At 44.3% G+C, this 26335-nt stretch overlaps 1 protein-coding gene and 1 non-coding gene across 5 annotated transcripts in view; one reads left to right on the top strand and one right to left on the bottom strand.

The window, feature by feature from the left end:
• The window catches only part of Daam1 (dishevelled associated activator of morphogenesis 1), a 157172-nt gene that overhangs the window by 8634 nt on the left and 122203 nt on the right, over positions 1-26335 (bottom strand). For all 4 annotated transcript variants that reach the window (XM_051147270.1, XM_051147277.1, XM_051147263.1 and 1 more), the window contains exons 16-21: positions 18854-18960; positions 11364-11448; positions 7311-7417; positions 5762-5850; positions 4779-4947; positions 1393-1500 (exon numbers count right to left, since the gene is read on the bottom strand). In XM_051147270.1, the coding sequence (XP_051003227.1) occupies positions 1393-1500; positions 4779-4947; positions 5762-5850; positions 7311-7417; positions 11364-11448; positions 18854-18960 (665 nt within the window). The remainder of the gene's footprint in view (positions 1-1392; positions 1501-4778; positions 4948-5761; positions 5851-7310; positions 7418-11363; positions 11449-18853; positions 18961-26335) is intronic.
• Positions 4472-4578, top strand: LOC127197846 (U6 spliceosomal RNA). The gene has a single exon (XR_007831800.1). It is a non-coding gene; the product is annotated as a U6 spliceosomal RNA (small nuclear RNA).

Raw genomic sequence — 26335 nt, 5'->3', positions numbered from 1 at the left:
CATACACACACAGAGACACTAAATGTGATAAGATGAAAAAAATTCCTCCCTTTTACTCTCAGATCTCACAAAAGGCTACAACATTAAAAAACAGTAATTTATGTATAGAATTTTTCTGTATTATTTTTGTTTGTTTTCCTCAGCCAGCAGGTATATTTTATAGGTTAAAAATAGCAGAGAAAAATGCTTTCCATGTGCACAAAATGTTTGATGTTTGAATCACAGACGCCTTTGCTTCAGCAAGTTGCTGTATGGAGAAATGAGCCTCCGCCACACTTGGCTCTCTAGGAAGGCGGCTCACCCAGAACTCCATTTAGTCAGGACCCTGCTCCTCACCATGGCGGCAGCAGTGCGAACAGCACTAAGCCCCAATCAGCTGGCATTTTTTGAGAGTTGGCCTGGTTACTTTTCATTTCCACTGGCTTCTTTGGTTTCAGTGGAGAAAGATTCCTGGGTTTCTCCTACGCTCTCCATTTCACGGCTTTTAAACGAAGATTAAACCTCAGTCCTCACAAGCCCCACCATAGGCAAGAGCTCACCTTTACTCTAATAGCTTAGCTTCTTGTGTTACCTACCCTAGTTCCTACATCGAGGTCTACAGAGGGAGAGAACTGGCCTGCTCATTCTCGGTTGCAAATTCACTGCAAAAGGCACAGCTTAAATATATGTATATCACAAAGAGAGGGCAGAAGGGAGGAAACAGCACACAGAGCTGTCTGCTGCCGTCTCTGAAATACAGCACAAGATTTGTGGGTAAAGTCTGGCAATGTCCCATTTTATTTATAGTTTCTTGATTTGCATAACGACTGCTTCCCATTAAAGGATTGCTTGGTTCCGAGGAGCATGTGTATCTGTGAAAATGACTTGTGCCTGCCTCACACGGAAGCCTTTCATTTGCTTCACCTTGTGTCCTTTAACTGAGGGTTCCCTGTGTTAAATAGAACTGCTGTTCAAAAGCATTAGTGACATTGGTCCTATGGCATCACATGCAGGCAACACCCTCGGCCTTCACTAGGCTTTGCTGAGACAGTGTCCCTATGCTGTCCAGGCCATGCTTGACACCTCACTTTGTAGCCTGGCAGGCAAAGAATTTGCAGTCCTCCTGTCTCTGTTTTCAGAGACAGCTGGGATTACATGCCTGTGCCAACAGCCCTAACTGCTTACACTCTAAGAAAATCAAGTTTTATATACGTATTCCAAAGGACCTAGAACAAATATACATTCTTTAACACATTTGAATAAGTCGGATGTGATTCAACCTTTCTTTCATACAATGTTCAGAGGGAAGGGGGGGCATTCACACATTTGCACTTCAATGAGGCGCCAGTGAAGTGCCCAGCGCCATGGCTGCTGAAGCCAGGCTGGGGAGAGGAGAGCCGGCATTGTACTTACTTTACTTTCGCTGCTTGAGGAATATCCCGCAGTTCTTCATTTAAATTGAGGACCTTGGGGTACTTATTCTCCACAATAGTTATTAGATAGTGCAAAAGGGTAATGTTCCTAAAATGAAAGCAAAAGAGAACACTCAACATGGTAAACTACATATGAGTTACATACTCGGGCGACAGGAGCCACAGGCAGTAGAAACTGGAGGGCTGGCAGAAGAACAGCTGTCTAACCAGTTAAGGAGAGCAGCTGTTTGGAAGCCAGAAAGGCCCTTGCTAGTCTAGAACAACTCACTGTTGTACCTACTGATGATGCTCACTCAAGGTTTCATGCAAAAGGTGGTTGGCCAGAGCTGGTGCTGGAAGCGGACTGTAACTGTTTCACTATATATATAAAATATCCCTGCAGCTGTGAGGCCACTTCTAATTTTAGCAGTTCTTCAGCTCTTAATTGCATGACCCTTAGTTGTAACAGCTGTTGGTGCCATATTCCTGACTGGTGATGACAGGGTTGAGCCTTGACTGACCTGGATGGGAAGGGGGTGTCTGATCATGCTATCAGGCAAAGCTGTGTTAGTCTGGTCCTGCTGTCACCAGTTCTACTGTACACTAGAGTCACCTAGATGCCAGATGCCTGGGCCAACAGCAGAGAGCCATTTAAATGGAATGAGGTGTGGGTCTTTGTTAAAATTCTCTGGATAGCCTAGCTTAGATAAAAAATTACTAACCTAGCAAAGTTGTCATAGTTTGGAGTATATAAGCACATTATAAAGTAACATTTCCATGATTTAGGCACTTTGCTAAGTCAAGGCTAAGCCACAATCCCCCAGCCCACCTATACCAAAGGGACTCAGAGTTGCCAAAGAATTTTTTCCCTAACAATGTAAAGCATTTCCAGTATTCTGAGGCTTTACCCAGATAATACAGTCCTAGTCCCAGTCAGGTGCTCAAACAGACTCTTTGCTTCTGTTCCTATCAGTAATTAGAAAATAATTTTCACCAGAGCAAAACCATGGCCAATCCTCGAGGCTGCTTAGGCTTCTGTGAGCTTATTACATTGTATTATTCATTATCTGCCCTGCCTCTCATCTGAGGGGCTGAGGTGGGAACAAAATGCCAGCAAGCATCACAAGAACGAGGTTTTCTTATTTTAGAGAGATTCTTTTTTATCTAGAGAAGTTTCTATTAACTAATTGGACTGTATGTGTTTTTAAAAACTTAAACCCAGGCCAGGCTTCCACATTTGTTTGCCATCCAAATAACACCTCATTTGCCCAAACAATGTCTTGAAGAATGAACAACTGAGTAACCGCGCATCTGGCTAGTCCTGGTGGCTACTGACTCAGCCCCTCAGTGCTGAGTGCAAGTCACTTGCACAGTTTGACTGAACTCAACAGTGCAGCCTGACTCAAGTGAACGGGCGGCTGCTCACTGGCCAACCACTCCACTAGGCACTGTGGCATTGCAGTGGTGCTACATCTGGGGACCATCTTCAGAAGCAGAGAGAAGAGGAAAGAGATCGGAAGTAGTTCTTGTTTATTTTTTAGAGAAGGCTTGTACGTATAAATCCTGTAAGCACTTTAATAAGCAGATAGCATGTAAGTACCAAGTTATCAGAAGGTGTGGGGATGTGTGGATATTGATTTGACATGTGTTTGTGTGCATACATGCATGTGAAAAGTTGAAGAGATGGTGTCCTTTCAAAGACAGCTGCTCTCCATATGCAAGTAACAGGCTACAGGTCCCTATAACAACCTGCAAACAAGGCCCACCTGTGGGCAAAGAGCAGCGCTGTGGACTGACCTGCAGGTCAGAGGTTGAATCCTCCCCCAGGCTGGGGAGTGGTGCAGCAAACTGAGCTACTTGACCCTGCTTTAGTTTTCTTGCCTGACGACATGTGGTATGTAACTTGGCCTGTGTACTGACAAGCTACTGTGACAATCCAATGTGAGAGTGCTCGGAAAAACACCAGGGCTCCCATTAAAGGAAGGATGGCGGGGTTGTACAGACTGCAACAGCAGTCATCACTCAGTCTCCATGATGCAAAAATAACAGCTTAACACATGGCTTGTTTCTTTCATCGCGGACTGAGGGCTGCTACACACTACGCTTCACTAACCCTATAGGAAATATAGGGTACGCTGTCTCATTAGCGAGGTGTAATTGGGGTGAACGGTCCGTCATGCTGAAAGGATTTGGTTCTGAGAAGCTCCACCTTAGGAAGGATTGTGAGGGGTCCTTTGAAGCCAGTGAGAACCTCAGAGAGACAAAGCTCTGGGGAAAACTGGAGTTAATGTGCGTGATGACCCCACCTGCTCAGGACACAAGGAGCTGGAGTCTTGGCGCTTCTAACCAGCCTGTCCACCTCAACTGTAGCACTGTGCACTTCCTAGGACACATTTTAATGAGCCTTGGGATGTGCAGCTGAAGACTAGCAGGCGACTGCATTCATAAGGCTCTCAGTGCCAGCCTGTGACTAAAAGACACATTCCTGGGCAAAATGTCTGTTTTCTCCTTTCTCTGAAACACAGAGACTAGAGAGGTCATGAGACATGCAGAGCTGGGAGCTGGGAGGGCTGTGTCTTGGTTTTGGCAGTACAGAGGTCCATCACACTCTATCTTTATGATCAGTGACATCTCTTTAGTATGTTACACTATACTTAAAAGTTTACAATTTTTATATTTATTTATTTATTTTTGTATGTATGTGTGTACATGCATGTGAAATGGCATGTATGTTGGAGTCTTCTCCTACCATATGGATTCCAGGTCTTCAGTCTTGGGGCAAGCACCCTTACCCACTGAGGCATCACACGAGCCACATGAGTTAGTTATTTACTTATTTTAAAGGTGGCAGCAGCAGCAGCAGCAGCAGCAACAACAACAACAACTCCTTGGAATAGATCTGTGGTTCTCAACCTGTGGGTCGTGACCCCTTGGGGTTGCATATCAGATATTTATATTACAATTCATAACAGTAGCAAAATTACAGTTATACAGTAGGAACAAAATAATTGTATGGTTTGGGACACCAGAACAAGAAAAACTGTATTAAGGGGGTCACAGCACTAAGAAGGTTGAGAAGTATGCTCGCTTTGGCAGCACATATACTAAAATCGGAATGATACAGAGCAGATTAGCATGGCCCCTGCGCAAGGATGACACCCAAATTCACGAAGTGTTCCATATATTTTTTTAATTTAATAAAAGAAAAAGGAAAAGAAAGGATGAGAACCACTAGAATATACAGTGCCCCTATGCATTAAGGGGAAATGGAAGAGCAGGAGGGTACTCAGAAAGCCCAAGACTGCCGTGAGGACTGCAGTGTCCAGATGGGCAATTCATGGTCTATAAAAGCACCCGGTGCTCCAAAGGTTGGGGCCCCACACTTACTTGTCAATACTGGATTTTGTGTCAGCAATCTTGTTGAGGCTGGAGATCTTAAAGCCGTATGCATTGCCTCTTTGTCCTTTATTCATATAATTCCCAAAAGCCAGAACCACCTCTAGGAGCTGCTTGAGGGCGCTGCTCCTGAACACCTCCTCAGAGCCAGACCGAATTGCTTCAAAGCAGAACACAGAGCACAGTGCTTACAGGCAAGGCTTTTGGTTATGCGTGTCCTAAGCAGACATCCCAACAGATAGTGAAGATGTATGGCTGGGTCACTAGACTGTGACTGAGACTTTGGAAACATGCACGTTAGCAGCACAGTTAACAGCTAACCTGGTAAGAGAGTCCACGGAGAGTCGCAAGATTCCTCTCCTTTTTCAGCCCTTCTCAGGATTGACTCACCAACCTTATGTACTGAGAAGGATAATACTCCATTCCCAGCATGCCTTGCAAACCTCCTTTGGCTCACATGAATCAGACTGGTGAGTCAGTTCTGCTGGCAGAAACTGGTCATTTGCTGTATACGGCTGGCAGGTATTACATCAGGGATTGGAGTCCAGACCCTGCTGCTGCTGCTGCTGCTGCACGTTCCGTAACTGTGCTCTTTTGTGTGATCCACATCTCAAACGTGTATAAACGCAACAGGCTAAAACCCCACCCTTAGAAAAGCCTAGTAAGGCCTGGCTATGAGAATGCTAATTATAGGTTCAATGCTAGGAGTGGCAAATTCATTCCTTAGGCACATTCATGTGGTCAGAACCCCAGTCCCTCAGAGAATCTCAGGACGCGTGCAGGAGCTCCAGGGCCCAGGCCAGGCCAGGGTGTGTAAGATCCAGACATTGTATGACCGGCCATCCATTGGAATTTCAAAAGATTTCCAGCTAAACGTCACCAAAGCAATTCTGTTTCCTTTGTGCACTTGGCTCACAGGTGCACATGGGTGCTTGAGACAAAGAATTCTATCCCGCTATGTGGCTTGACCTTACCTTCCACTTTGGGCTTCACTTCTGCCACACGCTCGGCAAACTTCTTTTTGAAGTACAGTGATTGCAGTCTTTGCTGGTAATGATTAATTCTGTAAGAGCAAGGTGGGTGGATTAGCACTCAATATGAGAGCCCATTTCTCTAGAGTCTGTGTGGTGTACTTGGGTGATTGCCTGGGGCCCTCACATCAAACTCCCCTAACAGGACCCCACAGCTCTTGTGAAAACAGAAGAGATGAAAGGAATCAAATGCAGACTCTCCACTTTCCCCTGCTTCTCTCAAGTCTCTTAATTTTTCACAAAGTTTGGCCTTTGGCAAGGCCACTAAGACTTGTCGCCATCATACCCTCTTTTTATCCATTCCCAAAGCCTCTTTTTACTGTGCAATCAGCTCACTAAGCTAGCCTCCTGATGGCAGGCAAGCTTAGCCTTCCTGATAGCACACAGAGGGAGTGGGGAACCCGCTGGCTCTGATCTGCACCTAAGCTACAAGCTTCATGTTGCTGATTGTGGGGTATGTTTGTCACAGTGTGCCTTCTCTAAAACCATCCTGTAACCCCAAGCACAACTAAGTGTGCAGCCCAGACACTCATCTTATTAGGTGACCTCGACTAAGAGTCACCTGAGTCTCCTTGTCCCTGCGGGTAGATGAAGAGCACATATACCTTTTGGATGTCGCCACAGGCAGGGCAGCTAAGAGGGTTACATGAGAACACACTTGTAAAGATCTGGACATGTTTCAGAAGTGACAGCTACTTCTGGTGGTCACTAGCTTGTCTATACTAAGGGCTGGGTGGCCTCAGTATATTTGAAATCCCAATGTTTTCTTTTGTCCCACAGTACTCTCCGAAGACGCTAGTTGTAAGGGAATGACACAGGAGTAAATCTGCAAAGCAGGAGTGAGGGACAGACTCCCCTTGGCAGTATCTGCAGGCTGCTGGCACTGAGGGAAAGGGCTGTGCCCCAGGGGCTGCTGGGTCTTCCTTCTCTAGAACAAAACAGTTCACTAGACCTGGAGTGGCAGAGACTAAGCTCACATGCCAAAGCCAATCACCGGGCAGTGGCTGCCCAAGGGGGTTTCTGCAAAAGGGTTCTGAAAGCTTGCTCAGGCTCCAAGGAAGAGTGTCACGGCTGATTAGTGATGTGTGCCTGTCTTCCTCATTGTGGGGGCTCAAGGTTGACATCGCCAGAATCTGTCATCCCCTTCTAATTTTACAACAAACCTGACATGTCAAGGTATTGAAATGCGGAGACACTGTCCTAAGACATCAAAGTGTTGGACCCAGGGGACATTATAGCACAATGAGGCCAGAGTGCAGGGGCCCAGAGGCCCACAAGGACATCTGAGAGGATGCTTGGACATTGGCTCACAGAGGATAAGAACTCCCCCACAAGCAAAGAACACATTTCATACAGCTCCAACTTGGAAAGATTTTAAACTAAAAATGCTCAGACAGGTGAGTGGCCTAAGCTGTTTATCTTGAGCTGAGGTTTCGTAAATTCCCTAACTAAGATAAAGGGCATCTTTCATTTCCAGCGCCGTCCAACTCACCTGCTCATCTCAAACAGGAAGCGGTCAGCCTTGGCCATCCGGTCCAGCTCGTGTTTATGTTCCTCTAGCAGGTCAATGTCGCTTTTCTCAGGAACAAACTTCAAAAGCTGAAAGTGCATGCATGTATTAAAGTGGAGGGCTATATAAAACCTCGGTAGTAGGTTTTTATCCTTTCGCTAATTTGCTACAAGATGAGATTTTAATTTTTTTTTTTTTTTAAGTTCCAAGCCCTGCTAATTGGCGATCAAGGAATAAGAAATGGCTATTTCTATGTTGCCTTGACAGCAGTTTAAATTGGCCTAAGAATTATTTTCTATTCTTTAGCACCTTTCAGATAAGAAATGTTGACATTTTTCCACCAGGACCTACTTTGTGTAAATGCTTAGCAGGACTCTAAGGGGTCAACCCTCTCACTAGAAGGTGGTCCAGGGAGAGTCACCATCTCAGCCTGTACTGCAGAACAAGTATGAATAACTGTCAGGAACAGAACCCTGGTCTCTTTGCATCCCATCGTTCTATGCATTATTTTTACTAGGTCATGGTGGAAGGAACAATTAGCCTGTGTTTTTCATCCATCCTGCTTACTTTTTCTCCTCTAATTCCATCCTCGTCACTGCTCCATGTAGGGTTCAGTAAGAAAGACTGTGGGACAGTCATATCTTTTATTCCATATTTTATTTTGGAGGGTGAGAATGAGAAATGAAAGAAATAGCAACAACATGGAATGCTGAATAAGCTACTTTCCTATGTGTCTGACAGTGGTTCAAAGTGCACACATTTGTATGTGGATGCATTTGTATAGGGCTGTGTATGCATGCTATTTTCTAGATCAAATGCTCCCCTACCCCCATCAAAATTAAAATAGAACCCTCCCCATAACTTGATGTGACTTGAGTGACTCATTTTATAGGTTTTCAGATGTGTGCTGGAACTCTTAAAAGGCAACTGGTCTAGGAGCCACCCTCAGAGAAAAAGACTTGGAACTAGAGGGAAGAAGGTTTTGCTGGGAGGTGGAGAATATGTTCAGGGCTGGAGAAAACCAGCACTCAAGGGATGAGGACAAGAGGAGAAAGAGGAGCCCAGCGGAGGCACTAGAGGTTCAGTTGGAGAAGCTCATATGGCAGCTCAGGGCCAAGGCAAGAATGCTCCACTGTGGAATAAGTGGCCATCAAAGTCAGACAACAAGAAACCAAAATAGAAAAGGAAAGCTGCCAGCATCCTCTGACTTGGGCAACAGGGAAGCCATGACTGCCCTCAGCAGCCACAGTGTTAGGGAGGTGAAGAAAACAGGTGACAGTGGGCTGATGAGTGAAAAGGAGGACAGTATGGGCTGGCTTTCATGAGCTTAGACTGAAGACTAAGACTTGGCCAGCAGAGAGCTGAGAGGGTGAGGCTGAGGCTGAGGGGAGGAGAAGCCAACGCTGATGGAGTCCTGGCTAGAAGGAGTAGATGTACCACAGCAGTAGCCAAGGACGCTCCCCTGCCCTAAGGGGATGGCAGGGAAGATAGATGAAGGCAGATGCCAAGGAGTGCATGGCCTGCTGGGCAGGAATACTTGTTTCTAGGCATTTCTGTTCCCAGGTTCAAATGGTGACACTAAGTAGGACGTGCAGCTTTGTGTTGTCCCGCTGCATAGGGAAGGTTGTAGGGCAAGGAGAGGAGAGGAAGATGAATGGTGATCCTTCCCCCTTTAGTTTGGAGTTTGGTCTTCTGAGCTAGGAAACTCACTCTTAGGTTCAGACATCCTTTCTCCAGTTTGCCAGGCTCCCAGCTGGTCTGTGATTAGGAAAACAACACCATTACCTGTCCTCTGTGACTTCTAAGAGCACAGGAAGAGGCACGTGCAAAGCCTCCGTCCCTCACCAAGCAGAAGAGAGTAACTCGTTGCCTATGTATGGATGCTTCTCCAGGGGGGAGAGACCCAGGAAAGCACCTGGGGACAGGGGAGGTGCATTCCGAGGAAGAGGGGCTCCCTGACCTCAGCCATCAGTGAAAGGCAGCAAGAAGTGCACATGGCCCTCATAAAGGGGGAAGGAGACCCTGGGACAGACAGGGGTTTTGCAGAGAGGTATGAGGAAGAGCACCAGGAGGAAAAACACCACAGCAAGGAGGGAAAAGAGAGCGTGGGAGCTGAGCAGAGAGCAAGAAGCTCACAGAATTATCAGGAGGGACCAGGTCAAAAAATGTCCTTGGCCAGATGCTGCATCCGTGGACAGATTTTCTTCCTTGTTTATGTGGAGTGTGTCTTATTTGCACTGCAATGTCCTTTTGGCAGAGCTTTGCAATCCTTTCCCCTCAAGGAGGAATTTTGCTGGATGCAGTCTCATAGTAAACAGATCCTGCAGATTTTTAAGTGCATGACCTTGTCACTGGAGGCTAAAGACAGAAGGACCAAAGCAGCTTTGCACACAGTTCTTCGCTCCTGGCAGTGACTGGAAGGTGGGGTCACCTGGGAGCTGCGGCAGCTGTGTAGTGAGGGGATCACTATACAGGGATCCGAGAAAAACAAAACAAAACAAAACAACAACAAAAACCCAAGAAAACCTAAGTCCAGGAATACTTTAAACTCTGCATCTACATAGAACCATGGGAAACACACGGAAAAAGTCATTAACTATTTTGAAAATTAAATCAGTTTAGACTGGCTGCTTGGCCAGAGATAATACGCTTTCTATTTAGGGACACTGATATGGGCTGCCTATGTGGAATTCCCATGGGCGAACCCTGAAGTTGTGACTTACTGACATTTATGACACAACATGCCACTTAAGTGGCAGCTTGATAGGTCATTCTCCTGGCAAGTGTGAGGTTCTCACCCAGGACAACTCCAGCTGCAGGTCTGGCTTGCTCTGCGTCTGCTGCCTTCAAAGATTTCAATGGAAACCATCAAAAATGCACACAAAGACAGAGAGACAATCTGTGAAGAGTGGCTTCACCACTCAGGACACAAGATACTGCTTCCTGCACTTTCAGAGCTAAGTATGCACACAGATGGCCATGTTCAGCCTGTAGTCATGGCTGCTGGTATCCACAATGACCTTCAGTGGACTTGGCTCTGATAAACACAGACCTTAAACCTGATCATCTAAAACCAGATCATGTCCCCAGGACAAGGGACAGGAAGGAAGAGTGGCCTTAAAGCATTTTGAAATTGGCCACCACAATGCTCAGAAACTTTTAAGACCAGGAGGGCAGAGACAGATAACAAGCCTTGGAATATTAGACACATATGCTACAGTCAGAGTGGCTAGGCACAAACGCTGCAGAACAAGTCATTGCTTTGGAGTGGCTGCTGGGCTAGAGATAACAAGGTGTCAATTTTGGGGGCACTGATGTGGAATTCCCGTGGGCTAGCCCTGAAGTTGTGACTTACTGCCATTTTTGACACAGGATGCCACATGTGAACAGACATGATTTAGCGCCAGGGCAGGTGTGGCTGTTTAGAACAGGGGCTAATGGTGGCCATGTTGGGGTTAATGGTGGCTCCTGGGCTTGTGGGCATAATGAGCCATGATGCAGATTTAGTAATTAATAGTTTTCAGAGTAGTTTTTGATCTCAGAGTACTCGCGAGATTGTCAACAGTCCTGGGAAACACCTTCTCCCACTGGCCCCAACAGATTTTTTATGAGATATTAAGACAATAACTAACTGAAGCTCGCGTGACAGACTCTGACATTGTGGACCCCAGGCATTTGGTAGATTTGTTTTAAGATTTCGTTTTACTGAAAAGGGTGTTGGATCTCCTTGAGCTGGAGTTACAGGTGGCTGTGAGTCACTTAGTCACTCTACACGGGTGTTGGGAACTGAACTCAGATCCTCTAGAAGAGCAGCAAGTGCTCGTAACCCCTGAGCTATCTCTCCATCCCCATGTGACAGCCTGTGATGCTCCTTCCCAACTATCTTCTGAGGAACAAGGAGAGAATGAAGACCCTTTAAAGCAAGCAATTCAGAGATAAGGCAACTATCTACTAGAAACAGTAGTCTTCCCAGCATCCTCCTGGCTGCTGACAGTCTGCTACTGCTTAGGCTTTGAAAGCTGTCCGGCAGCTCACCTGTTCTAACATGTCCTTGGGAAGATCCTCCTGTTCATCCATTGTTAGGATTGCCCGCTTGATTTCATCATTGGATAACTTCAACCTGGGGAAAGCATATTTTATTTTGTTAACAACACTGTCATGATCATTACAATTTAATACAAGGCAACTCACTCCACCACAGCAGCTGCTGATTTTCAAGTATGGTTTTTCTCAACATCTCAGCCAAAGCTTATTTCCTGACAACATAGGAAACTAAAAATAGGATTCTGAAGCAGCTTAAACATTCTTTCAGGGCTCTGTAATGTTCTGTTGAGATGGGGGAAAGCTGCCATGCTCTATCGTTAGTTCCCTCAAGGCCAGTTGGAGATGGGCAAAGGAACCACAATGGTCTTCTCAAACCCAACATGTACGCATTGTGGGTGAGAGGAAGGGATTTAATCTTTGACCTCACTGTATGTCAGGGAGTCCCGGGGATGGTGCAAGAGTAGACTTTGATATGCTTAGAAACCACAGATATGGGTAAAGAGCTGAATGCATTAGTATACAAAACGAAAAACACGATCACTTCCTAGGTCAGGATTTTTCATATATTTAATTTCCCTTAATTATGAAAGTAACTGTGATAGTCTGATGTTTGTTTTTGTTTTAAACAGAAAGAGAAACACAAGTTCAAAATGGCCAGTGGCTTGCTCAAGGTCAAAGTGACAGCATCAGTGGCCAGCAAGATGGCTCAGTAGGTAAAAGCAAGCAAGCTCAAGCCCAGGTACAGGTGGATGGAGAGAAATGACTGCACAAAGATGTCTTCGGATCTCTGTAGGTGTGCTGTGGCATACACCACCTCCACGTTATAAAGTTAAAAAAATGAAAGTGACAGCATCAATATCACATACTCATTTTAAAACAAAACCATGAGCCATCTAGTTAGTATCTCATAGCAAAGGGTTTAGGTAAAAGCACAAAACTGCTTTCTCTTTTTGCTTCTGTCTGCCCATTAACTCAAATGATTTACTAATTTAATTAGGAATTTATATTTTAAGTCAGGATAAAAAGACTATTCACTATAGATCATAACAGTTGAGAAATTAAAATATAGTCATAAGGTGTGCTTTTATTCAGTATAAGAATAGTGATAAAGCCAATTATTCTTTTTTTCCTTTTTCTTTTTTAAATAATTTATTCAGATTACATTTGGATTGTTATCCTCTCACTTGTATCTTCCGGTTCCCCCCTCCCTCCCTCTTTCACCCTATTCCCCTCCTCCAAACCTGTGAGGGCAAATAGTCTTTACCATACTATCAGTTGTAACAAGAGTTGTTTGTTCTGTCTGTACATATATGACACTCACATGTCTTTCCCCTTTAATCTAAGACATAGAGAGAACATGGTGGTGGTGAGGTAGGGTGTGTGGTGTAGGGTGTGGGGAATTTAGTCAAACAGTCCATGTAAGGCTCTTGGTAGAGTTTCTGGACACACTAGAGATTCAATGTCTATAAGGCAGACCTCATTAGAAAAATGCAAACAGTAGCACTTTTTCTAGCCTTAATGGTCACATGCTGTATGTAGATAATTTAAACAGTATCCAGTATGGTCATCATAGCTTCCCAAAGCATTCTTATTCACATTGTTTCACCCATGTTTCATCCTTGTACATGACTGCACCAGGCCCAGGAGAATTGAAAAAGAATTGGGAGATGTACCCTTTCTCCAAGGTGATTGATTCTAAGTTTTGGGAGGGTCAGGATCTCAACAGGAAGGCTGTTACAATACAAAGCACACACTCAGCCCATCTTCAAACACGCTGCAAGGCTGAGTGAATGCACAGAGGAGTCGAAGGCAGCAGAAGGATTAAGACCCTTTCCTAGTTAATCTACTGCTCTGCCATGCAAGCTATCTTTGCCGCACACACCAATGAGCAGTAGAGAGACAACAAATTTGGGGAAGCACCTGCTCAAACAGGATTGTCTTTGAATTCATGTTTTCAAATACAAGTACGTCATCTAGGTAAATGAACCAAGCCATCCACTTGACAAATACAATCCCTTATCCCCTCCTCTGGGCTGTGGTGCCATACTCACCCCTGGGTTGGATAGAAGCAGGGTTGGATAGAAGCAGGGTGGCCCTGGCAGACTCCCCCAGTGTTTCAGCCAGCCCCAGGACAAAAATCATTGTCTCACAAGCATGTGCATCAGGACAATGTGGCAGAAAACCCTTGTCATTAACTGGGACAGTTTAGCTAAGTTGGTCTGGGTGAAGAGTACAGCAGAGGGAAAGACTACTGAAGCCACATCTCTCTACTGTGAAGGCTCTGTGTAGTCACACTAAGTGCTGGTACCATAGTGTGGCCTCACAAGGCAAAGGGACAGTAACTTGAGACTAAAAGGGCCACTAACAAAACCAACCAGCTTGGAAACATCTAGAGTCACCAGCACAGCAGCCTTTCTTCTTACCTCATCACTTTATTACTGGGCGTGCGCATGCGTGTGCACCACAGCACGTATGTGGAAGTCAGAGGCCAACGTCAGGGGATTGCATCCCTCACTCAGTGTGTGGATCCCTGGGGTTGAATGCTTGGCAGCAAGTATTTTACCCACTGAGCCACCCCATGGGGCCCCAAGTTCTGCTCATAAGAGAAAATTAAACGAGCTCTTTGTCTTTTCACACCAGGATGAAGAAATTAGTTTGAGCCTTTCTGCTTTGCATTTAAAAATAAGGAGATTGAAACCCAGAGAAACAATACTCAAAGCACTGGGTTTGAATTTCACTAGCTACCCAGATGGAGTTGGGAGCTGCTTGCCTTTGAAATTGTATATATTTACACTCCTCAATTTCCACAGGCTGTCTGGACTAAACTTTCTTTTAATGAGGCCCACAAAGAGAAGAGAGACTTTAATGAAAGGTACTTAAGAAAATTTACCCTTCAATGGAACACCATACACGTGGCCTGCTGGATCAGACAAAGAAACCCTATCTTAGGAGCAGGGCGGGGAGAGTACCTGCCTCTCAGTATGGCTCTACATACAACCTTCGAAGTCCTTGGTGTCACCTGTCACCCTTGGAATGAGCCTTTAATCTTTGTAACTTAAGGACCCCACTGATCCTAGCCTTGTGGTAGCTCTCAGAGCCTGGCAGTGCACTGGGCATGCTGCAGGGCGACAACCTTTGAGGATGTCTGTTTCCACTGCCCTTACTTGGCAGAGCACAAACCAGCAGCCTTCAAATAGGACTTAACTCCAGCTTGCTCTACTTGGGTATTTAAAAACTTTGCCCAGAGAATTGGAACACTCAGGGATAAATAGGACAAGCTAGAGAGAGACGGCTAGGTCAGTCTCGGCTCTGCTTCTGTGGGTTAAGGCAGATCCTCCTACTTAATAAAGTAGCTTTTTGTGGTTTCTGACACTCAGGTTGCCATGTCAAGAGAGGAGTTGGGAAAAAGGAACAGCTGTGCTTGGAAGAGGTCATTTTACAATATAGGACTCTTGAGTTTCTTTCTTCCCCTCTGCCCCCTGGTGTGGGTGGGAAGGTCTGTTTTGGTGACTAAAGGAGTTTGATTTTTAAACTGCTACATGTCACCTATATACACACAGTAGAGAAGTTGCTTTTACTACTGAGGGATTATTATAATAATAATTAATTAAATTGGATTTTAATACATAAATAGCTGGGAGGCAAGTTAATGGCTTCTTCTTCTGAGGCACATCATGGCCACTCCACTCTACTCACATATGTGACAGGCAGGGTACTGTTGTGCCCCATTTAATAACTTCTCTTCCATCTGCTCCTAAGGACTTCAAGTGACCAACTTCAACTTGGTCACTTATGCTGTAAACACCTCCTTACCAGGCACAACACAGGAGTTACCTACTTTGGTCTCTAAGCTAGATGGCAGCAGGTTCCCCTTACCTAACTTTTGTAGCACACCAGGAAGCTATAAAGAATATCCTAATACTGCATATATTTGAAAATGTAGCATATAGGATATGCCAGAGCCTTTCATTGTTGTCGATGTTGGTATGATTGCTGTGAATTAAATCTCCAGTCAGCAAGAGGATAGATGGATGGCAGCCTTCAGGGGTGACACAAGTGGGAAGAGAAGACACAGTGTGCGCAGAAAGGTAGGAAACCTTGACATAATCTTCAAAATATTTCTGGTTGTCCCTGGGCACAAAATGAAATGCCAACTTCTATCAAAGGTTTCTCCATCTTTGTCAGTTCTGGTCCCCCCATGTCTCACCTGGACAAGAGAACAGAATCCTATCTGCCGTCTCCCCTGCACCCAAGGCTTGATCTCTGCCACCTTCCACAGCAAACCAAGTAAACTTAAAACAAATACCCTGCTCTCTTCAGGACCAAACCCCATCCCCTGACGCCATGATATATAAATGGCCATTAGCAAAGCAGTGACCATGGGGGCTTTGTGCACTTGAGGTTAAATCTCATGAGTCTACTGCAAGCTACGATGGCCATGAGCTCTGCTTTATAGGACAGAAGTTATAACTTGATTCCGGCCTGACTTGTGCGCGTCCCTAAAAGCCTGAAGACATGAACCTCCAGCTCTCCTGCCAGGCTCCACTGACTGCGACGGCTAGTCCTCTGCTCTCTTTTGACATCAGGGTTTGCTTACCTAGTCTGTTAAGACTGTGTAGAACTGACTTGTTTACTCTGGTGTACACACTCTGAGGCACATGGCTCGAGCTCCTCTCTCATGTGACAGAACTCTCTGTGTCCTTCAGGTGAGACCAGTACAGGCCCTGACTTATGTGTCTTCTCTCCAGTAGCATTTTCTTCTGCAATCAGCCTTGAGCTTTCAGAGATGGCGGCAACATTTAGTCTGCTTTCTTCACTGTGATTAACTACCTGCTGTAAAGATGTTGAAGGGAGGAGGGATACATGTGGGCTTGGATGTTGCAATCCATGGCCTTTTAGCCTATTATTATGGATTGTGAGGCAGAGTGTCACAATAGGAAGGGCATGGCTAAGCAAATTGTTCCTGTCTTTATAGCTCTGGGAGGGAGCGAGACAGGCAGGAAGGATCCAGAGACAAGATATGCCCTGCACAGATATAGGTCCAGTGACCTCATTCCTCCAACTATGGTATATGGGGTTTACATCAATGCATGAGTCCACTGATACTTTCAGAGCCCTCATGAGCCAATCACTTTTTAAAGTCCCACCTCTGAGCTGTGTCCTGGGATCAACTCTTCAACACATGACCCTTCAGAGGATACTCAATATCAAAACCACAGGGCCACCATAAGTTCTGGTATATCCTATGCACCCAGCACAGTGGCGTGCAAGCAAATGCTCCTAACTGCCAACAAAAGGGAAAATATAATCTCCTAACTTGCTAGAAAGTGAAATAAAATACAATTTAAAATGAAACCAGTTTAACTTCCTTTTACCTCAGCAAATTGAACATCTTGGCCTCATATGAGGCTGTGAGGTATTAACAATTATCACAAAACAGAAAAGTGTGCACACTGACATCCCCACAGGAAAGAAGGGTTCTAACCTGGCTGATATGGACTCAGTTACTAGACTCTAAATTACATCGTTATCCTCACCATACCATTTTCTTATGCTCATTATAATAATCTATTAAGAAGTTGCCAAAGGAAATCTAACTAGGTTCCAGGCAAACTGTCAGAGATAGATAGATAGATAGATAGATAGACAGACAGACAGGTAGATAGATAGAGAGTGTTTACACACACACAAGTTCTAAGTTACTTTACCTTAGGCTCTGTGACACTTGAGGTATCAGAAATTCACATAGCACAGATAGAAAATAATTCCTTCAATAATGGAAGAGAGAATTAGCCAGAGAGACTGAACCTGAACTGTAGCTAAGGGATGTACCTTGGGGGGCGCCGAGCACTGGGAATACTCTCTTTCTGAGGCCGGAGGTCTCAGTTTGTACTCTGCAAGCATTTCAACACTACAGAGATTCAGAGTGATGTCTCTCTTTGTCAAGTGCGTTAAAGTGCTCCAGACATCAAAAGCACAGAGACAGGCAGACATATTCAGATTAAAATGCAACAACAGCTTGAGGCTAGAGATGGCTTAGTAGTTAATAACACTTGCTGTTGTTCCAGAGGACCAGTGTTTGATTCCCAGAAACCACGTATCTGCTCATCCATAATTCCAGGGAATCTTACAACCTTTTCTGACCTCCATGGGCTTCAGGCATAAGCATGGTGCATAGACATACATGCAGGCAAAACAGTCAAACATGTCAAATAAAATAAGTCACACACACAAAAAAACTTTCCCCAAATCCTCACTTAATTTTCCAATTAGGAATGTTATTTAGGAAATAGTAACAAAATAAATTATATCCACCATAGAAGAAAGTAAGTAGACATTCAAGTGGTGCCATATTAAGGTGGATTCTTTAACCTGAGCATGGTTCATGGCGCAACAGTGAGGATAAAGGGCTTCCAGCCAGAGCAAAGATGAAATGGTAACAGGGTGGTTCACATTACCTTACAAGTTGCATGAAAATTCAGGCTCAATTTCTCTCCCACTAAAGGAAATGTTTGCTCCTTGAAATAATATATACCTAGCCAACAATCTGGCTTCTATGCTGAGACCAAGGAGCAGTTTTTTGTGCTCAAAGAAACTCAGCGGAGGGTCGGTTAAGTAATGAGGACCACTACTTTTCATCTTAGCTGTGTGCATCCAGCCTCGACGCACCCAGACCCTTCTTCCCAGTCTGCAGCTTATCCTCAGGTCCCGATGTAGCACCCTTTACATCTTCCTGAAGCTCATTAGCATTAGTTATCTTTGCCTAACTACATTGCAGTCACAATTCAGGCGCCCAATCTCCTTTTTTTCATTTCAAGTTCTGAGGTCTTAAAATTCCCAAGTTATAAGAAAGATTTCTGAACATGGCTGAATTGGATAAATTAACATTTCACCAAGATTTGAGATTTATATATCTTTATAAAACAAAAACACTCAAAAAGAAGATTAAACTCATGTAATGCTGAAATATAAAAAAGTGACATTAGAAGCAAAATAAAAGCCAGGCGGTGGTGGCACATGTCTTTAACCCCAGCAACTCTGGGAGGCAGAGGCAGATGACTTGTCTGTGAGTTCAAGGCCAGTCTGGTCTACAAAGTGAATCCACGATAGCCAGGGCTACACAGAAAAACCCTGTCTCAAAAAACAAAAAACAAAACAAAACAAAACAAAAAAGCAAGAAAATGGAGAAGCATCAAAACATCAGCAGAGCTCCTGATTCTATGACAGCCTGGCTCCAGGACTAAACTAGCTCCATCTAAGAGATGCCAATGAAGTCGGCTCATTTCTTAGGCTTCTGGAAAGGAAGTACCAAGGTTGGCATCTAGCCTGAGAGATCACACCAAGAAAAGTAACACCAAGAAGTGCTACTTCATCCTAAAAAGAAGGGGCACTTCAACAATAAGATGCAACAACAAACAAGTGGCCCTGAGCTAAGGGAAAAGCTTGTCCTCCCAGGCATGCTTATTCAGCACTAGCGGTACCTCGACAGAAGGATGTTGCAGTTCTGAGCTCTCCGGCCATCAATCACTGACAGCTCTTTGACTTTAAGTTTGGAACTCAGTGTGTCATCGATGGCATCTGCTTCTTTCTGGAAAGAACACAAGAGATATTCATCAAAGTCAAGTGGGGATACTCAGACTTTAGACACACTCGTCGTCCACATTTTCTGTTCACACACACACAATGCTCACACGCTCTCTCTCTCTCTCTCTCACACACACACACACACACACACACACACACACACACACACACACACACACACACACGGGCTGAGCTCAGACGATGAGGCAATGTTGGGAAGGTGGTGCAAGCAAACAAAGGCCACTCTCTACTTGGCAAAGAAAATAAGAAAAGCTGACCACCCACATTTGAAAAAGCATTATTTAGAAGAACAATGAGCTTCCAAGTTGGAGATGTTAAACGTGCATAAATTATCAGTGCGTGGTGCTGTCCTTTTGTTCCTCAAATCTCTGTGGACAGCAGGCAGAAGAACTGCCACACTGAATCAAGCTCAGCAGAGCCTGGTCATTACTGGTCCAGTCATCTACAGGGGCCATTCACCCCAGAACCATTTGTAATCCTTAGCAGTCAAGAAAGCTGAGCAATAAGCCTCACCATGTATCTTCATGTGTAACAAAAAGTCCCCAAAGGCCAAATGCACCTTTCATTTCTCAAGCCTGACAGAAAGACAATGGAGGAGGGCAGTCGAAATCTGTTCAGTTATCTGAATTAACAATTAAACACTACTTGCATATTTTATTTGCATATTCCTTCACGATGGTGAGCTATAACTAAGGTGAAACAGGCATCAAACAGATGCAAAATCCATGTGAGGTATTATATTAATACAAAGCTCAAGGTGAGTGTATAAACTAACTTGGTAAGTAGCCAACTTGATTTCATTAGTGGTTAGGGACTATTAAAAATGCACTATGGCATTTAAAAAATATAAAGAAACCAGAGAGCTTTTGAACTGTGTAACAGTTTAGGACACAAAGGCAGTATGAATGGCTAATGGGGTGCCATACGGCTAAACACCAAAGGTCTCTTGTACTCAGATTTCAGGCATACCTCTGGTGTACATACACACAGTCCAGTAAGAGTTGAATCCCAAAGTGTAATCACCTGGGCACTGAACTACATTATCTAACAAGATAACCAAGGGATTTCAAGTGAGCCAAGGAGTTAAGGAAGGGTTATATAGTAGCTCACTTACCTGCTTTGAGTTATTGCTCACAAAGAACTCCTACAGCCATGGCAGAGGCATAGAAAAAGCAAATCAGACACATGCAGTTCAGAACCCACAGCAGCAAACAGGGGAGTCAGAGCAGTCAAGGACACTGGTGATGATGTTTCCTGCCCTCGCACTCATCAACCCAAGTGAGCCAGTGTGGCTGAAGCACACAGTATAAGACACTCAGTGTAAGGGAAGACAACAGATGGCGTTTGCTACATACCATCTTAAGTGGCAGCAAATCAACTTCAGGAAAGAAAAGAGCTTAGAAGGACAAGCTGAGAATATAAGAAGTCCTCTATAAAACCACCACCAGGATCCCATTTATTCAATGTGGTACGTGTGTGCAAGAGTGTGTGTCTCTATGTGGGTGCGTGTGCACGTGCACATGCGTACACACACACACACACACGGCTCTCAAAACTAAGGCACGCACATACACTAGGCCAGCACTTTACCACTGAGCTATACTCCCAGCTACCATGTTGCATTTCTATTTGAAGCAGAAGACTGTTAATTACAGACTGAACACTTGCCATAGTTACAGAAAACACTCTTCTTTGGTGGAAATAGCCTGTCTTCTGGCATCATAAGGAAGGATAAGAAAACAAAGTAGAGTGGCCTATATGAGTGAGACCAACTGCAGAGCCCAGGCATAGAGGGTCCGAACCATGGCAGCGGGGGCTGTGGGGAGGTGTGAGGTACAGCACAGGGCACGCAGACTGAGAGCCATGGTGCAGCTTTGGCAGCCACGTTCCTGTGCTCTCGGGCTAGTCAAGCATACAGAGCCAAAGCTTCTTCCTGATAGGCTTTTCAGAAAGGCTTTGAGTAAAGATGAGAAGGAAGAGCTATGGAATCTTAGGACAAAGTGGCAGCTTTTCCTGCATATTTTTACAAGGCAGGAAGGAGTGAAGCTTCGGTGTGCGGAACATGCCGCAGCTCTCGGCCAACAGTGTGTACGACCAGCATTCGCTCAGCAGATTCCTTATGGTCTCCCTGGTCTCGGCAGCACTGCCAAGGCCAATTTTATACAGACGAACTGTTTCGCATAATTCTTCTAGTGGGAAAGAAACAGAACTGGCTCTCCCTAGGTCTGCCCATACAAGGAGGCCTGCTTCTCTAGAAAGGCGTTTAAAAAGCAAGCTGATAACCATGGCAAACTCTCCTTCTGCCTGACACCCCAGCTTTCTTCTGCCCCTGTTATGACTCAGGGTTTCTATTCGGTAGCTCTTTAGGACTCCTCCAATAAAAGCAGTTTTAAGGGCAGAAGACTATGGTAAAGTGAACTCTACAACTTAACCAAAAGGAAAAGTACTACTTTAAATCAGCTATTATTGCCTACTCTTCAAAAGAGAAGTTTTTATGAAGCTTTCTGGCAACTCTAGTTACACCTTAAATCCATTCACACTGATGGAGAAGGAAGGCACCTGACCTCTGGCCCAGCCCACCCGTCCGTTACTACGGTGGGGGTTAAATGTGATCGTGCAGGTCAAACTTCCTACGCATTATCCCACAAATCTTTATGAGCCCCAAATTTAGAAGCAAACAAGCCACAATTCTTTCAGCTTTTGAACTGACAAGTTGCTTTGGTCTTCTTTTATCTGAGTTTGGTAGAGCGGCTGGTCGAGATCTTCCATTTGTAGCCATGGACAGCAATAAGCATGGTGGCTAACAGCTAAGTGATGCGTTTCCCTTTCCCGGGAGCGTGAGGAATGCCATATGAGGGTGTGATGACCATTGGCTTTAGGACAGCACTTCTTAGAAGACCCAGTAACTAACATATTACAAATGAAAACACACGGGATGGGTGCATTAGGCGCAGCACCCTAGAAATAACAATACTCCTAGGCTCACTTCAAGTGTGCTAAGATTCTATTTGAAACCAAACTCTGGCAGAGATCAAAGGAGAGTAGAAATGAGCTTCAATAGAGATAGGAAGTTTGCATTTGAATTTTCAGGGACCAGTGCTTGTCAACTACTCTAAGTGGTTTCACAATGAAATGAAGGCTCAGCTTTGCAAAGACGATAATTCTTTCATGAATGGATTATAATCCTTTCTAATGAAAACGTATGCTAATATTTACATACACTCTTGTATTTAATAAATATTACCATGGAAACTAAGTATAGACCCTCAAACTATTTAAGAATTACGTTTGTTTATTTTTTATTTAAGCATGAGTGTGCATGTCTGTCTGTGTGTGTGTGTGTGTGTGTGTGTGTTATGTCTATGTATGTGTGTGTGTATGTGTGTGTGTATGTGCACACCCCTATGCCATAACATATGCATGGGGTCAGAAGACGAGTATGGAAGTCTCTTCTCTCCTTCTACCATGTGGGTTTGAAGTCAGGTCATTAGGCTTGGTGGCAAGTTACTTTACCTACTGAACCGGGTCTCCAGCCCTTCACTTAAAAAACAAACAAACAAACCCAACAACACGATTCAGTTTTTTCTTGTCTAAAGCACTAAGACTAAACCACAATGACTAAGAGCTGGAGACAGCTTGGTGGGAGATCACCTGCTCAGGACACATGCTCAATGCTTTAAAAAAAAAAAAAAAAAAAAAAAGGAAAATTCTTGGAACATTCTTAAGGAATCTGTAAGTCCATTTGAATATTCCAAATGAGACCCTAAAGAACTTAGAATATTACAGTCTAGCAGTTGGAGAATGGAACCTGGGCCAATAGCTTTCCTTTGTTCCCTAAATCAAAGAGTGATGTCTATGTGGGGGTTTTAGGCTCATAAAAGAAGAGCTGTTCTCAGGTAACGGGCAAGATGGAGGGAGACACTGTGAGTGGCTAGTGGGTTGCAGTAGGGTGGAGGCTTCCTACCGTGTCTTCAGCTCATTTTCCCTGTATCCAACTGTATATAGATGAGTTAATAGCATGTCAGAATGAAATGTCCCATTACAGATGTGAGAACTACTCAACTCTATCATCATAAAACTATTACACAGCACCTGATGCTATGCATTAAAAGCTAGTCTCTAGGGGCTGACCTGGATCATGTGTAATGTCGTTCCAATGAGGACAGGTCTTGAGATTTAAGGGATTGACTTTCAAACGAACTTCTGGAATGTGCACTGGGGAATAACTGCATGCTATTAAACTCCATTTCATGGGAAGCATAAACTTACATAATTGGTTCTCTACACCTTTAGTGCATGCACTTAAATAAAAATCCCACTCCCCACGGCCTGGTAGTGCTAATGAATACGCCACAGATTAGAGAACAAAGAGAAAGCAATAATTCTGCGACTCCGTAGTCCTGAGTGTGGCACCTGTCAGGGTAATGCGTGCACGCTTAGCCCTATTTTTAGTATCTGTAATCTAAGAATATTACCTCCCTCCTAGAGCTGGGGAGAGAATTAACTAAGGGAGTAAGTTCAGGAGCTCTTTCAGCACCAACTTTTAGGGTTGATGCGACTAAGGACTGTTTATAGCATACCTAGTACCAGAAACATAACTGCTACTCAATAGGAGCCACGGTCTTGGTCCATATGACAGTTACTTGTAGTTTTTCTCATCTATGCTTTATACTAAAATTAGATTGTGGGCTTATGTAAAGGTTGAATGTATTTGAATTATCTGATCCTCTGGCACAGTTCATATATAAAGGAGACAAACTAAATACCAGATTTTAATGATAGACTAATTCTCAAATCAGTTGATTTATTTTTATATGCATATAAGTTTATAAATATAGGCAAATAGATATTTGTGTAGGCATGTGTTTATATATACATGCATGCATACATTCCTGAAGTACCATTGCTTGTTTAAATTATGCTAATCTGATACTTCTGAGTTATCTCAAAATCAGGCTCTAATGCTCCTTATCATGTGCCTGTGGTGCTTATCATGCTTGTGTGTTCCTCTGCCTGTCTGAAAAATTCATCTATACAAACAAAAGGCTGATCCAAGGCTAGAAAAGTTTCATAACTTTGGAGAAAGGAAAGAGACACTATGGGAATAGATGAACTCTCAAAATTCACTTGGTCCTAGAAGTAAGAGCAGCTTCAGTGTGGTGGTAACTGCACCATGTTGCCACAGCAGGAATCAATGTGCACAGGTCTTTGATGTTGCGGTTCTGGGATGAGGGGATGGTCAAGTGACTAGCACTCTACCTCATGTACTGTGACCTACATATTCCAGTAAAAATGTCTATAGCCTTTCCTGTTCTGACTCTTTAACAATGTAAATGCAAAGGCATGGCTCAAGTTACCCTCATTTAGAAAATATATTGATAGCTTAGCTTTCATTTTTTTATACCAAATGAAATATTTGGTATAATATTTAAATTTGGGGAATATTTAAAACACCCAGCTGGAGCAGGTGTGCTGAAATTGTTCTTCAGAAAGCAAGGCTAGAAATATGGCAATAACCCGTCCTCACCAGCTACCATTGCTAAGAAGAACCGAAACGCCTGGTATATCCTGTCAAGGGTGACTACTGATTACTCAAACAGTGTTGGTTGCTAGGAGACAGTTTCCCAGAGCATTTTGGAAGCATCCTTCTACACTTTCTGCTGAAAGCCAGTTAATTATGAGGCTTGTAAACTTGGGTCTCTCAACCACCTGCCTTCATCACAAATGCAACCCACATGCTCAGACTTGAACCTCACCACATGGAATACCTGCTGCTTTCCCTCCATTTAAGACACTTTTCTAAGATTCCAAGCCTTCACCTCAGACAACCTGAAGTGGGAAAGAAATGGGACTTGTAACCAGATCACAAGATTACTTGAATTACATGGAAATTTGCTAAAATTTTATGATAAGATCTAGGGGCCTCCTTCCTAGGACACTAGAGAGAGAAGAAGCACACAGCAGTCAATCAGAAGTGACTCTGGGCAGAGGAGCTACAGGACAAGGGCTCTGAGCACACCCTTGTTTGCTCTTTGAAAAGGTGCACTGTTCTCTTCTATGAAGCCCCCCCTCGCTGGGTGCATGCACCGCTGAGCATGGACCTCCTTCTTATGAAGGAGCTGGGCCAGGGCTTCTGTTTCGGGGTCCATGGCACCATGGCAGCAATTAGCTTTATTTTCCTATTCTACTGAACCAGCATAAAAAGGCCCTGCACAGATGCTTTCCCTCTCTTCCAACAAAATCCTCTGGTGAATAACACCCTGTCTCCCACGCAGATGCATCAGAAACCATCTTGAAAAGAATTCCCTGGCTTAGTTCTCTCTAGCCTCTGTCCATCTCCTCCTGGTGCCCAATATTTCTCTTTTGAGACAGCATTTCTTAGGAGCCAAGCCAGGAGAGCAGCCTAGGAGGTCTGCTGCTTCTTTAAGGATGCTCCACCCTACGTGGATAGGAAACTCCTGGGCAGATGTCCATCTAAACGCAGTGTGCATGATTCACAGGACCTGCCTTAAGAACCTTTTCTCTCCACGCCCCTTGGCTCAAATTTCCCCTCTCCTGGGCTCAGAATGGTTTTGCCTCACCTCATCTTCGTTCCTCTGAACTCTCTATACCTAACTACCCTGCTCTAACTTTTTTTGCCTACTTTTCAGATCTTTGGAGAAAGCTCTCTAGGGCAACAAGGGTCTACATAGCTGTGACCAGAGCTCATTCTACCCACTAGGGCTCATCAGCGTGTGCAGGCTGTAGGCACCTCACCATGTTCTTGCTACCATTATGGAAGTATGGTAGTAGCTTTTCGGGTTCTACCAATATCACTGACATCTGCACACTACTCAGCTTGTGCAACCCTACTAGCGAGCCTATAAAGTTCATGACATTTGGCTAAAGCTCCTCTGTAGATTCTACTTAACTGCCAAATTATAGTTCTTACCAAACCCTATACTTTTAAAGAGTCCATCTAGCCCCCAAAGCATTTTGCTTCTGAGACTAACCATTTGTTATTTCTTTTAACTTGAGACAGCCCAGAATGTTTTGAGAAACAAACACTGCAAGAGGACACTATTTTTCCTAGAGATTCATTTCAAAACAGCACAGATAAGATGCAGTGCTGTCTGTACGTGAAGAAAGCAGATGTCTAAGTACTATGGCAGGAAGCTTTTCCACAAGAGTCCACATGCCTTCAAGTGGTTCACATGCATCAATGATGGGCCACTGGACACACACATGGACATGGAGCTATGCTACTTTGCAGGAACACATCCGGGAGACCAAACAGCATGGCACTAAGGTGCTCATGCATCTTGGTTGCAGCAGATGGCTAGGGATCATGCAGAAGAACACAGTAAAAAAAAAAAAAA

Source organism: Acomys russatus, chromosome 1 (assembly GCF_903995435.1).
Source record: "Acomys russatus chromosome 1, mAcoRus1.1, whole genome shotgun sequence".
Lineage (NCBI taxonomy): Eukaryota > Metazoa > Chordata > Mammalia > Rodentia > Muridae > Acomys > Acomys russatus.
Note: the sequence above shows the minus strand (reverse complement) of the source record. Positions and strands in the feature narration are given on the sequence as shown.